Source organism: Mobula hypostoma, chromosome 16 (assembly GCF_963921235.1).
Source record: "Mobula hypostoma chromosome 16, sMobHyp1.1, whole genome shotgun sequence".
Lineage (NCBI taxonomy): Eukaryota > Metazoa > Chordata > Chondrichthyes > Myliobatiformes > Myliobatidae > Mobula > Mobula hypostoma.
This window is the reverse complement of record NC_086112.1, coordinates 15,400,849-15,415,791: the sequence shown is the minus strand read 5'-3', so window position 1 is coordinate 15,415,791 and position 14,943 is coordinate 15,400,849. Positions and strand designations below refer to the sequence as shown.

General features: G+C 40.9%; 1 protein-coding gene across 7 annotated transcripts in view; it reads right to left on the bottom strand.

Annotated features, from left to right (window-relative positions):
• cast (calpastatin) overlaps nucleotides 1–14,943 on the bottom strand; it is a 206,002-nt gene that overhangs the window by 46,212 nt on the left and 144,847 nt on the right. For all 7 annotated transcript variants that reach the window (XM_063068584.1, XM_063068580.1, XM_063068585.1 and 4 more), the window contains 6 exons: nucleotides 13,221–13,346; nucleotides 10,685–10,741; nucleotides 7,691–7,780; nucleotides 4,844–4,939; nucleotides 3,410–3,460; nucleotides 1,708–1,833 (listed from right to left, as the gene is read on the bottom strand). In XM_063068584.1, coding sequence (XP_062924654.1) covers nucleotides 1,708–1,833; nucleotides 3,410–3,460; nucleotides 4,844–4,939; nucleotides 7,691–7,780; nucleotides 10,685–10,741; nucleotides 13,221–13,346 — 546 coding nt within the window. The remainder of the gene's footprint in view (nucleotides 1–1,707; nucleotides 1,834–3,409; nucleotides 3,461–4,843; nucleotides 4,940–7,690; nucleotides 7,781–10,684; nucleotides 10,742–13,220; nucleotides 13,347–14,943) is intronic.

The window sequence follows — 14,943 nt, the reverse complement described above, 5'->3', positions numbered from 1 at the left end:
AGAGACAGAGGGTAGTGGAAACAGGGCTCCCATTACTCAGACCATGATCAAACTGTTCCTAATACTCCAAATGTGGGCTGAAAAATGCCTGATAAAGCCTCAGCATTATACCCTTGCTTTCAAATTTCAGATAGCAGAATGTTACTATCAAATTTTTGAATGGACATTGAACCCATGAACACTACCTCACTACTTTATTTTCTCCCTTTTTGCACTACTTATTAAATTTAACATTTTAATATATAGATACTCCTACTGTAATTTAGTTTTTATTACACAAACGTTTGTATATTGCAGAGTCCTGCTGGCGCACAACAACAAATTTCACAACATATGCCAGTGCTATTGAACTCGATTCAGATGCTTTATATAACCTCAACATACTCCACCTTTGTCAAGATGATAACCTTTGCCCCATAAGTCAACCTGCTATGTTTTAAGCGAGATGTGCATGTATCACGTGACAACGTAATGATGTACACAATTCACGCATATATGCATATAACCCGTAATGGATTACTTAAAGGAACAAGAATGCTTAATCAGCCAATATATATCTAAGGTTATTCAAATATTATTGAAATATTAAATACACAACACAACTCAATGAACATTCTCTGAACTGTCTCTGATGGAAGTATATTACTCCACAAATATAAAGCAGAAAAGCTATTATGATGGTCTGGAAGTGCCAGCAATCTCAAACTTGTTGGGTGCCGTTTACCACCATTTTCATGACTGGACCTGTGATAACAGACTCTATAGTGCAGCTGTAGAATGCAGAACAACGGCACAACAATGTCATTGAAAAACCTGCATGGCCAGCACATCCGTTTACTCGAATGGAGAGAAACCAATGAGAGTTTTACATTTACATTTCTATAAATTGAACTTAGTTAACTTTTTACTTGTTTTTTAGTTATATAAAAATATTTAAAGTTATTGACAATTGTGCACTTCTTATCTTGGCTCATTTCGCACTACATGTGACAGGATTTACATGCCCAAGGCCTTTCAAATTTATATCGTTGCTTTACAAAATGAAATGTGTACTTTGCAGTGAATAAGTGGACCTGGCCATGTAGAATCTTCCTTCTTCCTTCTCATGAAAGGGACTATATTTGCTGGAGTTCAGAAAAATGAAGGGGATCTCACTGAAACCTATTGAATATTGAAAGGCCTAGAGTGGACGTGGAGAGGATATTTCCTGCAGTGGAAGAGTCTAGGACCAGAGGGTTTAGCCTCAGTATAGAAGGATGACCCTTTAGAGAGATGAGGAGGAATTTCTTTAGCCAGAGGATGCTGAATCTGTAGAATTCATTGCCACACTGACAGCTGTGAAGGCCAAGTCATTGAATGTATTTAAAGTGGAGGTTGAGAGCTTCTTGATTCTTAGGGGCATCAGAGATTCTGGGGAGAAGGCAGGAGAATGGCCTGGAGAAGGAAAATAAATCAGCCATGAACAAATAGAACAGATGTGATGGGCCGAAAGGCCAATGTTTAATGGTCTTACGAAAGTTTGCTACTTGGGTAAACACAAGAGATTGGACAGCTGCTGGAAATCCAGATCAGCATACAGAACAATGCTGCTGCTCTCCACCATTTTGTGCATGTTGAAGTCATACCGTAAAACCAAGAACGACAGAGTTCTAATTATCCCCATATATTGCCCCTTTTTTCTGCAACACATTAAGGTTGGACCCATACCTGCTTCTTTATTGAAGGTGGGGGTGCTGTCTCAGAGACCAGAGCCGAGCATTTTGAAAGTGGAGCAGCAGAGCTTTGGACAAAATCAGCCGACAGAGAATCCAAGACGTCACCCTCTGTCATACCCTGTGATAACAAGATGGTTAATGCAGTCAAACCACAGTAACATCACTTTAACAATACAAATACAAAGGTTCAAACTACTAATACTGCCGTAGACATTTAGGAACAACTCTTGTTTGTTATGTGTCATGTTGTACGACGTGGAGAGTGTCAGTCCAAGATGGATGACCACAGCCAATACGAACCCTCTTCAGAGGTTGTCTGCCTGGCGTCAGTGGTCGCATAACCAGGACTTGCAATATGCACCAACTGCTCATCTGACCATCTACCAGCTGCTCCCATGTCTTCACGTGACCCTGAACAGAGGCTAAGCCTTGCCCAAGGGTGACCTGTAGGCTAGCGGCGGGAAGGAGCATCTTACATCTCTTTTGGTAGAGACGTATCTCCACCCTGCCACCCATAGGAACAGCTATAACGGTTGTAACTGGATGTGATTACACAAAGTCTCCACCCCCTACTCATATGCACCATGCCCAATGGAAAGAGTAGACTTTAATCCCAAGTCCTTATCAATTGGAAAGGTAAAGTACATTACTCGCTTCTTCACATTGAATTAAGTTTAACTATTAAAATTATTTTCATATGAAACATGAAATACATATTTTAAAGTATGTACGGCATTCGCGTTTAGTTTTGTTGTTGGGTTGCAGTGGGGCGAAGTCTAGGTGATGCGATTCTGTTTGAGGGTGAACTGAGTCTAGTGAGTGCAAATAGACGCATCCTGTGCATGCAGAGAGCAGCCCTGCAACATCAAACCTATAGAAAACAGACACTGGTTTGGGACAAACAAACTGAACGAGCTTCCTCACATTCCAAATCCTTTCATTTTCTTTTGTGACCAAAGAAGGTCCATAAAATCATGATGCTTGTCTTTTGGCAGAACAACTTAGAATCACTGAGATGATCACGCTGGGCACAAGTTGAGAAGCAGCATTGATTCTCTAGTGCAGGGGTTCCCCACCTGTCCTTGGATCCCTCAGTTAATGGTAGGGGTCCATGGCTTAAAAAAGGTTGGGAACAGCTGCTATAGAGGAACTAAATAAATCGGAATCCTTCAGCAAGCTTCCATACTGTTAACACAATGTGTGCACGATTGTCAATGATTGATGGGCTAGAAACGTAAAGAGTTTTAATAAAGGGATTTCAAAAGCCCTTCATGAAAGATCAAAGTAAATTTTATCAAAGTACATATATGTCACCACATAGGACCCTGAGATTAATTTTCTCGTGGGCATACGCAGCAAATCTATAGAATAGTAACTATAACACGGTCAGTGAAGGATTGACCAGCGTGCAAAAGACAACAAACTAAATAAATAGCAATAAATAATGAGAACATACGATAATGAGATAACCAGTCCTTAAAGTGAGATCATTGGTTGTGGGCAACATCTCAATGATGGGGCAAGTGAGTGTAGTTATCCCCTATTATTCAAGAGCCTGATGGTTGAGGGGCAGTAACTGTTCTTCAACCGGATGGTGTGAGTCCTGAAACTATTGTACTTTATACCTGATGGCAGCAGTGGACTCAAAACTTAAAACTTATCCCTCTTTTTCTCTCTCTCTCTTTCTCTCTCACCTTTGGTTGACTTCCTGGAGAAGTGATGGAAGAAGCTGGTTTACCTTTCTCCTGTCATAAAGAACAAATATGAATCACCTTATTGATATCAGAATTAGAAATCTTCACAGAAGCAACAGCAACCATCAAGCACCCATTACACCAGGGGTTCTCAACCTGTTTATGCATGAACCAGTACCACTGAACAAGGGATCCATGGATCCTAGGTTGAGGAAACAGTGCATTACACTAAAATCACACCCGCCCCAGTTACTGCGCGCCAAATTCCCATCAATTCATCCCGATTTTAATCAGACCTCAGTACACTAGGAGCAATGTTTATAGTGGACATTAACCTTCTAAACCACAACCTTTCTTTATAAAATATCTTCTTCATGGTCAGTTACTATGAGATTGGGAGGTTAAACTATATTTGTTACTTGGAACCGTGCTTGTATGTGTTAACTGTTATTATTGTAATCCCAATCTCTATGTATCATTACTATTATTGTTACATTTATTAATCTTGAAACTTAATAAAAAGATTGAAAAAGAAAGAAAGAAACCACAACCTTGAATGGGGGTGGAGAACCACATGATCACAGAGTCTGTGCAATTGCCCCCAGAAATCAGAATTTGACTCCCATCTGCAGTGGAAATTATTTGAAATTGAAATCATTGGGTTTACTTGCAAGATCAATATGGCGAACCACTTTGAAAACTAAGAACATCTTTGCCCCACTTGACCAAGCAGCTGAACTGAAGAGGAGTTCATCAAAAGCACTCAGTGACTTACTACCAGTTTCTCAAGAGCAACTAGGCATGGAAAGTATAGCAGTAAGGTGGTATAGCGGTTAGCAAAATGCTTCACAGTGCCAGCGATCTGGGTTCAACTCTTGCCATTGTCTGAAAGGAGCTTGTAGGTTCTCACTGTGACAGCGTGAGTTTCCTCCAGGTGCTCTGGTTTCCTCCCACAGTCCAAACACATACGGGTTATTAGATTGTGAGCATGCTTTGTTGGCAGCAGAAGTCTGGCAACACTTACAGGCTGCTCCCAGCACCTCTTTGGACTGTGTTGGTCGTTGACGCAAACTATGAATTTTACTGTGCGTTTCAATGTGAGTGTGACAAACAAAGATAATCTTTACTTTTAATGTTTAAATGCTGGCCTTGTACTTGATGCCAGTATAAAGAACACTGATTTGTTTATATAATCTATTATATAGCAGGATTAAACTCTTGAGGGTCTTCACGTATATTGATTACATTTAAATTGTTCAGTAATGTGTCGTTTGTGATTTTGCCACAAACTGTCAACACAACTACAGATTTTTTTTTAAAAAACAAGCTCTTATATAAATATTGCCAGCTGTTTCCTACACGGACATATTTTGAAGTATTCAAATAAGGCTTTGGCTCGGACTGCCTCCCTTCAAATTTAATTTTAGTCCAAACCTTTGAATCATCCTCCTTCTTAAATCTATAATCAGGTGGTATCGTATCATCTCGTTCTCCCACACGTTCAATCAGCTTCTTTGTTGCATCTGATTCCTAAAATTATGAAAAATAAAGTTAACATAAAAAAGTAAATATCAAGGTTCAGTATCTATACATTGTGTTTCAATAATCTTTTTAAAAAGTTAGGTGAATATTATCCGTCGAGAATATAGTCAAGATGCTGAGAAAACTGGCTGTTAAAATCGTGAGTCAGTGGGCAGAGATGGAGTGAGCAGACCAGGAAGTCCGTTACTGAGTTTTGACCTGAAACTTCGACCAAAAGAGAGGTGACCTCACAGAAGCTTTCAAAATCAGGAAGGGGGTGGATGAGGCGGTTGGGGGACAGCCTTATCCCCAGGGATGGTGAGTCCAAAACTAAAGGGTGCAATTACAAGATAAGAGGGAAAAGATTTATAAGACTCCTACGAGGTTAACTTCTTTACTTGGAGGATGCTGGGAATGAGCCGCCGGAACGAAGTGGCAGAGGTGTGGAGAATCGCAACATTTCAGAGGCATTTGGATGGGTACATGGAGTTGAGGAGGCTGGAGGATTATGGGCCAACTGGGGCTAGCAGGGAAGATGTTGTCAGCATTGACCAGATGGGCCGAATGGCCTCTTGCTCTGCTGTATAACTCTATAATAATACTTATCTGAATTAGTTACAGAGCTCATGTAAAGAGCTTAATCCTTTATTTTCTTTCAGTGCCAGATAGAGGCTGTTCTCTCAATGCCAGAGATTCTCCTTTCGTTCAGCATTGCAAGCGCAAATATGCCCCGTCTGTGCCAGTGAGTTCCTTATTACCTTATTCTGCAGTGTTATTGTTTTACCTTGTTCTAGCTGAGTAAATTATAATACAACTGTCAGTAAACAAGGGAAACTGACTATTGATATCACAGACAGTAGAGTAATAAATATCATTTAGATGTGCTTTGATTAGTAAAATACACAGACATCATAATTGAGAAACAGGACCGTTTGGCACATCTACTCACAATGCTCCCTTCCTGTTCCAACCTCATCTTCAAAGTCTTGTTTGCACAACGCTTTAAAAAATTCACTTTTGTTTCCTCTCTCAAATAATTGTAAATAGATCTACTTTATTGTTCTATTGATACTTTTTGCTGCCTCAGAGAAGCAGGCAGTGTAATCAAAGGCCCCACCCACCCTGGGCTTTCTCTTTTCTCCCCTCTCCCATTGGTCAGAAGACACAAAAACCTGGAGACACACCCTACTAGACTTAAGGGCAGCTTCTATCCCACTGACATCAGACTGCTGAGTGGACCTCTTGTACAATAAGATGGACTCTTACCCTCACAAACCACTTCATTATGAAGTTGCACTTTATCGTTTACCTGCACTGCATTTTCTCTGTAACTGTTACATTTCATTCTGCACTGTTATTGTTTTACCTTGTTCTACCTCAATGCAAAGATTTGATCTGTATAAATAGTGTGCAAGGCAAGTTTTTCCACGGTATCTTACTACATGTGATAGTAGTAAACCAATATCAATACTGACTGAAGAGAATTCCCCAGGCAAAGTCATTTATTGCAGCAACAAAAAAAAAGCTACCAAGGCTAACGTTTAGTCTGTGCAGTGTGTAGTTGACCAAAGGCTCTTCGCAGAGACCTTCCAGTTTCATTCATGTCTATCAGACGGACTGTTTTACACTCAGAACATCAATATGATTCACAGTATACACTCACACTTGCCTAACACAGACAGGTAGGTGCGCTGTGGCTTCTCTACACTGCTGATTAAATCACTACCATCATTCCAGCACTCTGTTCTTGGAGCGACGATACTAATCCACAAGTCCAGATCCCCATTAAACATAGGCTGAATAAAAGCTGACAGTGGATTTAAGCTTATTGAAAATAATACCACAAAAGCCCACTTGCCAGAATTTATACAACAGCAGAGCAGATTTACTTTTGAAGTGCAGGGAACATAAAAACATACATTTGCTGCACTAACAGCACACTGGCAAAGGGTCAAAGGTTATAGAGAATATTAGGCATATAAACACAGTGGCCACTTTACTGGCTTCCTCCTATACCTAACAAAGTGGTCACCGAGTGTATGTTCGTAGTCTTCTGCTGCTGTTGCCCATCTACTCCAGGGCTCGATGTGTTGTGTGTTCAGAGATGATCATCTGCACACCACTGTTGTAATGTGTGGCTAACTGAGTTACTGTCGTCTTTCTGTCAGCCATTCTCCTCAGACCTCTCTCATCGACAAGGTGTTTTCACCTACAGAACTGCCACTCACTGGACGCTTTTTTCTTGTTTCTCATATTCTCTGCAAACTCTAGAGATTGTAGTGCATAAAAATCCCAGGAGACCAACAGTTTCTGAGATACTCAGACCACCCCGTCTGGCACCAACGATCATTCCAAAGTCAAAGTCACTTAGATCACATTTCTTCTCCATTATGATGTTTGGTCTGAACTACCGAACCTCTTGACCATGCTTGATTGCTTTTATGCGTTGAGTTGCTGCCACGTGATTGGCCGATCAGATATTTGCATTAATGAGCAGGTGTACAGGTGTACCTAAAAAAGTGGCCACTGAATGTGTTAGCAAAACCTGGTAGCACTCAGAGAGCTGGCGGTGAAGAACATTGAAAGACACGTAGAAGGGTCTGTCTACATTAACCCTTCTATTCAATGAACATCTCTCTACTTGGTAGCTTACTATTCCAAATAACACTTGTCTGTAAATTTATACTTGCTTCTTTAAGCGAAATATACAATGCAGTAACAAGGCAATCACTCAAAGTTCCAAACATATTTCATTTGTACCTTCACTTCCGGGCCAGTGTATTTCGGAGCTGAATCATTAGGAGCCTCGGATGGAAGAGTTTCTGCAAGTAGGTCAAGTGGATCTTTATCCTTTGAAAACAAAATACATTCCTTCAATTATTGACCAACATCAGCTGGAGCAGATTTTGACAGCAGCAAATGAGAAAATGGTGCATTTAATTTCTGTAATTTAACAGGTAAACAAATAAATCAGGTATTATGAAATTTTACGAAATAGGTATTCCAGGATAACACAGAATTCAGAGCAAATAATCCAGCAAGTGTCTTCTTTTAATATGATGCCTTAGTAATGATGAGGATCAGAAATATAATGCAAACAGTAATAACAGTATTGGGGCTGCTAACTGAATGCAATCAATTAAAAGCAATTGACCGCACTTGGCAAATGCATCAATTACAAACTTCCATTTAAAATTGATCCCTTTTCATATCTGCCCTGGCCACAAGGCCCATAACCACAATGCTTGCCCAGTCTTCAGAATGGATTCAATCGCTCCAAGAGAAATCTTCTCAAAGACATACAGGTTACTTTAAGCTTGAAAAAATATCTGCACAATAAAAAGCAAAATCTCGGATAAGCATTAAATCATCTGTTACAGTTCTGCTAGGATTACTGCTGCAGAGGAAAACTTAAAGCCACCATTCAGGGCCTTAATAACAATTCATCCTACTGTTTAATCCAAACTGAAAGCACATTATTGCACTCCATAGAGCAGGCCCTCCAATCTGTCCTTTTATACTCGTTGCTGATGAATTGAATCAGGTTGCCACAGGGCACAGAAAACAGTCAAATTTGTTTGAAGTTATCTTGGAAACCAGGACAAACCAATTCTCTGAGCAAGTTGAATCTTTTTAAACCTCAAGCAAAAAATTTCTGCCTCATTGATAGAGTGAAATCTGGAGAAATGGCCACAACGCTACAGAGGGTACTGTAAAATTTCTACAATACAGTACATATATATATATATAAAAATAAAATGAGGGTGCCTAAGACCTTCTGTGTATTGCACTCTGCTGCTGCTGCAAAATAAAACAATCATGACATGCTCCACCCTCACCATTCCCAACATCCTTTGCTCCCGCCAGATTTACAAACTCACTCACCGCTCCACATTGACAAATACAGCGCTGTGCAAATGTCTTAGGCACCTTAGCTATATATATGTGCCTAAAGGTTTTGCACAGTACTGTAGCTCTAGGAGTGCAATCATGTTTGAAGATTAGAGCTGAAGAGAATGAAGTGTCCTTCCAGAAGTATCTAATATGCCCCCGCCCCTATCCATCCACCTTTGCCCCTCACCTGGCTTGGCCTATCACCTTCTAGTTTGTACTTCTTCCTCTCCCCCCACCTTCTTCTTCTGGTATCTTCCCCCTTCCTTTCCAGTCCTGGTGAAGGGTCTCAGCCCAAATTGTCGGCTGTTCATTCCTCTCCTGATGCTGCCTGACCTGCTGGGTCTCTCCAACATTTTGTGTTTGGACTTCCAGCATCGTGTTTTTGTGCATACAACATTTTGTCCATGACAAGGAACTGCCATCCTTCACGTACTATCGTGAAGCCATTCAGAATGGCAGAATAATTAGTTGGTATAGAGCCGTAGTTGAAAACGTGAAAGAAGAGGGCAAACTGCAGAAAAGGATTACAACTACATGAGCAGCAGATGCCTCAAGGATCAACTTTATTCGCCATATACATTTACATGTATTAGGAATTGGCTGTGGTGTTGGTCAGGCTGTGACATGCAACAAAAAATATTCAACAATTATAAAGAATAAATTACAGGCATCCGTTAGTCTCGTGAGACCATGGATTTGCACCTTGGAAAGTTTCCAGGGCACAGGCCTGGGCAAGGTTGTATGGAAGACCCGCAGTTGCCCGTGCTTCAAGTCTCCCCTCTCCATGCCACCGATATTGTCCAAGGGAAGGGAGTTAGGAACCATACAGCTTGGCACTGGGGTGTTGTTGCAGAGCAATGTGTGGTGAAGTGCCTTGCTCAAGGACACACACGCTGCCTCAGCCAAGGCTTGGACTAGCAACCTTCAAATCACTAGACGAACGCCTTAACAAGAATTATATAAAAAATAAAATCTTCTTTCTGTTCTTGCACTACTTATTTAACTTTTATATCTATATACATCCTTACTGTAATTTACAATTTTTGTTAATATGCATTGCCAGCACTGCTGCAAAACAACAAAATTCACCATACGTGCCTGTAATATTAAACTTGATTATGAAGTTAAAGTAGAGATGTGGAATAAAATGGGCATAAATACATAAATATCAGCATATATTTGCAATGCAAACTGCATTAGAAAATATGGTTTAAAGTGTCTACAGTGCAGTGAAGTGACAATCTGACTAGAATGGTTGATCAGATTAACTGCCTGGAGGAAGAAACTTTTAAGGTGGCATGAGGTTATTGTTGTAGTAGCCCCATAGTGCTTTCCAGAAGGAGCTGTTGGTAAAGGAAGTTTGCAAAGTAGGTAGTGTCCACAATGATTTTTCCTGCTCGCTTCTCTGTCCTGGACACACACAAGTGCAGCAGTGATGGGAGACTGCAGCCAATGACCAGGTATCAAATGGAAGACTTGAAATGCTGACACTCCTTCTCTTCCCACAGATACAGACTGACCTGCTGAATATTTTCAGCATTTTCTTTTGTTTTAGTTTTCCATCACCTGCAGGTTTTAGTTTTCACTTTGTGCTTCCCTCAAGTTTTAATTGGTTTGTATGAAAGATGACCAGCCATGATCACACTGAATGGTGGTGCAGGCTCGAAGGGCCGAATGGCCTACTCCTGCACCTATTTTCTATGTTTCTATGATGAGGTCCAAAGTGTAAAGTGTCCTTTTACAGAAACTATCCTGAATAATGGGGTTTTGTTTAAGTTGTCATTATTTCTATCCAATTGGGCCCATGACCCATGTTTCTGTTCTGAAGAGGATCAACTGTTTTCTTGACACATCACCTACCTTAGCACCAGTTTGACTTGCAGACACTGAGGCAGCTGTGGAGGCTTTCAATGGGGCCTGAATAAAATAGAGATTGCAATGACAATTGTTGTTTCAATAGTTCACATTCAAATGAAACAGAGTTCCAGTGGCATTTCTACCATCTTGTTATACTGTTATTATATCAATTGTAGATGCACATCAAATCAGAGACTCCACAGAAGCAAAATGGTTCAGAAGACAGCACATCACAGGAAACAGCTTTCCCTCTAAGGAACCTGTACACATTGCCTCAATAAAGCAGCCAGCACACACAAAGACCCCACCCACTCCAGATATTCTCTCTCCTCCCCTCTCCCATTTGGCAGAAGTACAAAAGCTTGAAAGCACGTACTAGAAGCCTCAAGGACAGCTTCTAGCCCACCGTTACTGGACTAGTGAATGGACCTCCTAAGAAAAAGTGGATTCTTGGCCTCCCGATCGGCCTCATTGTGATCGTGCACGTATCACTTACCTGCACTGCACTTTTTCAGTACTCTTTCACTTTATTCCTCATTTTTATTCTCGCTCAACACACTGTGTAATGATCTGATGTGTATAAACAGTGTGCAAGACAAGCTTATCTTGCACACTGTTTCTTGGTACAAGTTGACAATAATATACAAATACCAATACTAAAAAATCAGCTTAATTCTGATTTTATCCTTCCCCTGAATGCAGTTACCTTCCACAGCTGTGATTGAGCTCTTGGCCTCACACTGCCCATCACAGTCGTCAACAATGGCCCATAAGCCACACATAAAGAAGACTGAGCCCTTGCTCTCAAAGTTCAAAGTAAACTTATTATCAAAATAAATATACGTCACCATATATTACACTGAGATTCATTTTCCTGCAGGTGGTCACAGTAAACCAAGGACATACAACAGAATCAATGAAAAACTGCAAACACCAGAGGGCATATGTACAAAGTTAAGGGAGGGAAGTTTAGGGGAGACATCAGCGGTAAGTTTTTTTTTACACACAGAGGTTGTGGGTGCCTGGAATGACTTGCCAGGGATGGTGGTGGAGGCTAAAACATTAAGGGTATTCCTGACGAAGGGTCTCGGCCTGAAATGGCGACTGTACCTCTTCCTAGAGATGCTGCCTGGCCTGCTGCGTCCACCAGCAACTTTGAAGGGTATTTAAGAGCCTCTTGGACAGGCACATGGATGAAAGAAAACTAGAGGGTTACGAGGTAGCGTGGGTTTAGTACTCTTTTTAAAGGAATATATGGGTCAGCACAACATCCAGGGCCGAAGGGTCTGTATTCTAGTGTCTAGTAACATAGCCCAACAAGCAATCAATGTGCAAAAGTAGACAAATTCTGGAAATATAAAAAAATGCTGTCAGGCATTCCTGCTGTCAATAGCTTTTTCAAACTTCTACCAATGTCTCTAGTAATCAGAGACTTTTATAAACAGTTGAAATATAATCTTAAGTACTTAAAAATGATTATTCAAACCAAATATCTGAGTGTTAGAAATTATTAACCACAGTATAATTAAGGAAAATATAGATTTACCACTGTTTATCTTTCCATCTGTAGTTGGTGACCCCTATCAAGATCAACACAGCTGCACTATTTACAAGGGTTGGAGATTTTGTGCTGTTGTGGTGGAGGGGGTTGGGTTGTGGGAGGAAACACAGGCACTTCTGGTGCCTCAGTTTGTATATCTGAGCTCTACACCTGTACGTGGCGGGTGTCCAACAGTGCACCCCAGGAGGGCTGGTCTCCTACATCTGACCAAAGGTGGATACACTGGAGCTAACCAAAGACTACCTATCAAATATGCTTTCTGTTCAGCTAGAGCTGCAACAGATATGATCTAGGCATGTGACAACAATGAAGTCCCAACATTAGAGTTTGGAAAACATGGACAACTCTCTTTATCTGGATGGGCGTCTCTCAGCAAAGACAAAGACAGTCACCAATGATAAAATCCAGCATTTTCATTTTACCAGCTGTCTGTGGGCATGTGAGGAAAATTGCATTTGAAGATCATGACCTCAAACATGCCAGAAAAGCCAATCTTGTCCAGGGCAGCAATGGTTGCTGCCCTCCAGTACATCCTGTTGCAGATTATCTAAAGCACCAATGATGTCTCCCCAAAATCCTCCAAGTTTACTGGCAGTATAGAAAAAACTAATACCGGCACCCTCCACCAACAAATATTCATCATTAAGGCAATACATTTATTCAGCTTCAGTGGGCAGGCTCTGATAATTACATGTCTGACAACAGTCTCGTTCCCCGCTTTGGCATAGCAGGATAGCAAGATTTTGGGTGGCACGGCCATGTAGCATTTAGCATAATGTTATTACAGCACTAGCGCCCTGGGTTCAACGAGCGTCCCGGGTTCAATACCCGCCTTGTATCCCTGTGACCGCGTGGATTTCCTCCAAGTGCTAAGTATAATTGGATGGTGGGGGGCTCATTGGACCTTAAGGCCTGTTACCATACTGTACGTCTAAACAAACATATAATAATAAATACTATATAAAGTGAGGGTCATACCTCCTTCTGCACGGAGGGCGGTGCTGCAGACTGTGACGTTCTAGCCGAGCATTTTGAAATTGGAGCAGCAGAGCTTTGGACAAAGTCTGCCGACAGAGACTCCAGGACATCATCATCAGACAAAACCTATAACGATATAATCAACATTGTCAAACCAGCTGAAATCAATGGCCTTTCTTACTTAATTTTTCAAAAAATCTTAACTTACAGGAATTGCCATTAACCACAATTTCTCCTTTTTCAAGTTGTGGAAACGACAGAATCAGAAACAGACCCACAATCGGGGTTAATATCACTGACAAATGTCATGGAATTTGTTGTTTTTCAGCCACAGTACAGTGCAATACATAAAAAATACGATAAATTACAACAAATATATATAAAGCATTGTGCAAACAGAGAGCAAACTGGTGAGGTAGTGTTCATGGGTTCACCGTCTGTTCAGAAATCTGATGGTGGAGGGGAAGAAGCTGTTCCTAAAATGTTGAATCTATGTCTTCATGAAGTAATAAGGACGAGGGCACGTCCTGAGTGGTGGGGTCTTTAATGATGGACACCACCTTTCTGAGGCATCCCTTCTGTAGATTCCTTGATGTTGGGGAGGTTAATGCCCCTGAGGGAGGTGGCCAAGTTGACTACCCTCTGCAGCTTTTTCCCCCATCCTGGCCTGTGATCTCTCCATACTAGGTGGTGATACAACCAGTTAGAATGCTCTTCATGGTAGTTACCTCAGTCAACGGCATTTAGTGCAAGGGAAGTGTGGCATTCACTCACAGTTCTACACTTCTGATGGGTTCAGCTAAACTTATGTTCCTAGAAACACTGCCACAGATATTTCAGTTCATAGCGAAGGTCACTGTAACAGAAGGTGCCCACGTTACAATGGGGCTGCAATCATGAGCTCTGTTTATAAGCCAAACTGTTTGAAAATGAGCAAAATGTCTGTAGGTGAGAATCACAGAAACAGCTGTGATGGAAGAGCAAGCAACTGCCAGCCAGCTAAACTGTCTCATTGCCAGCGAGTCAGGCCCCAGCTCTGTTTGACTCAGCCCAGTCCCTGGGGAGGGTGGGAAGAGGAGGCACCATTGACTTAAACACTCAATCATATATTCAAGGTGATCACAAATCATGTGTTCGAAACCCGAGTAAGTCTAACAAGCCATTTCTTGGTATATTAACCCAAACGACGCATTTCACCGTATGTTTCGATTTACATGTGACAAATGAAGCTAATCTTTATAGGAATATAAGATGAGATGCAATTTTCTCTAGATGGTAATGCATTCTATTTAATCAATAAATTTACCAAAAATAGAATATGTCAATAATTATTAAGCCTTAACATTTTTGATTCTTAATGTTTTTGATACCTAGGGTAATACAAATAAAATAGTTCAGATGCTGCAAAGTCGTAATTAAAAACAGGAAATGCCAAAAATTTTTCCAGGCTGAATATTGCAGGCATTTTGGATGAAAGAGAAATGGAGGGCTACATGGGAGGGAAGGGTTAGATTGATCTGGAAGTTGGTTAAAAGATCGTCACAACATTATGGGACAAAGAACCTGCACTGCTGTGTACTGTTTTACGGTCTATATGTTCTGTTTGTATTATAAAGATTTTTGTTGTTATATAAAGCATGGGGTTCTCATGGAGGAAAATTTATTTTTCCCATCTTGTCAGTACAACTGTTACAGATACATTTACAATGCTCTCACCTTCCTG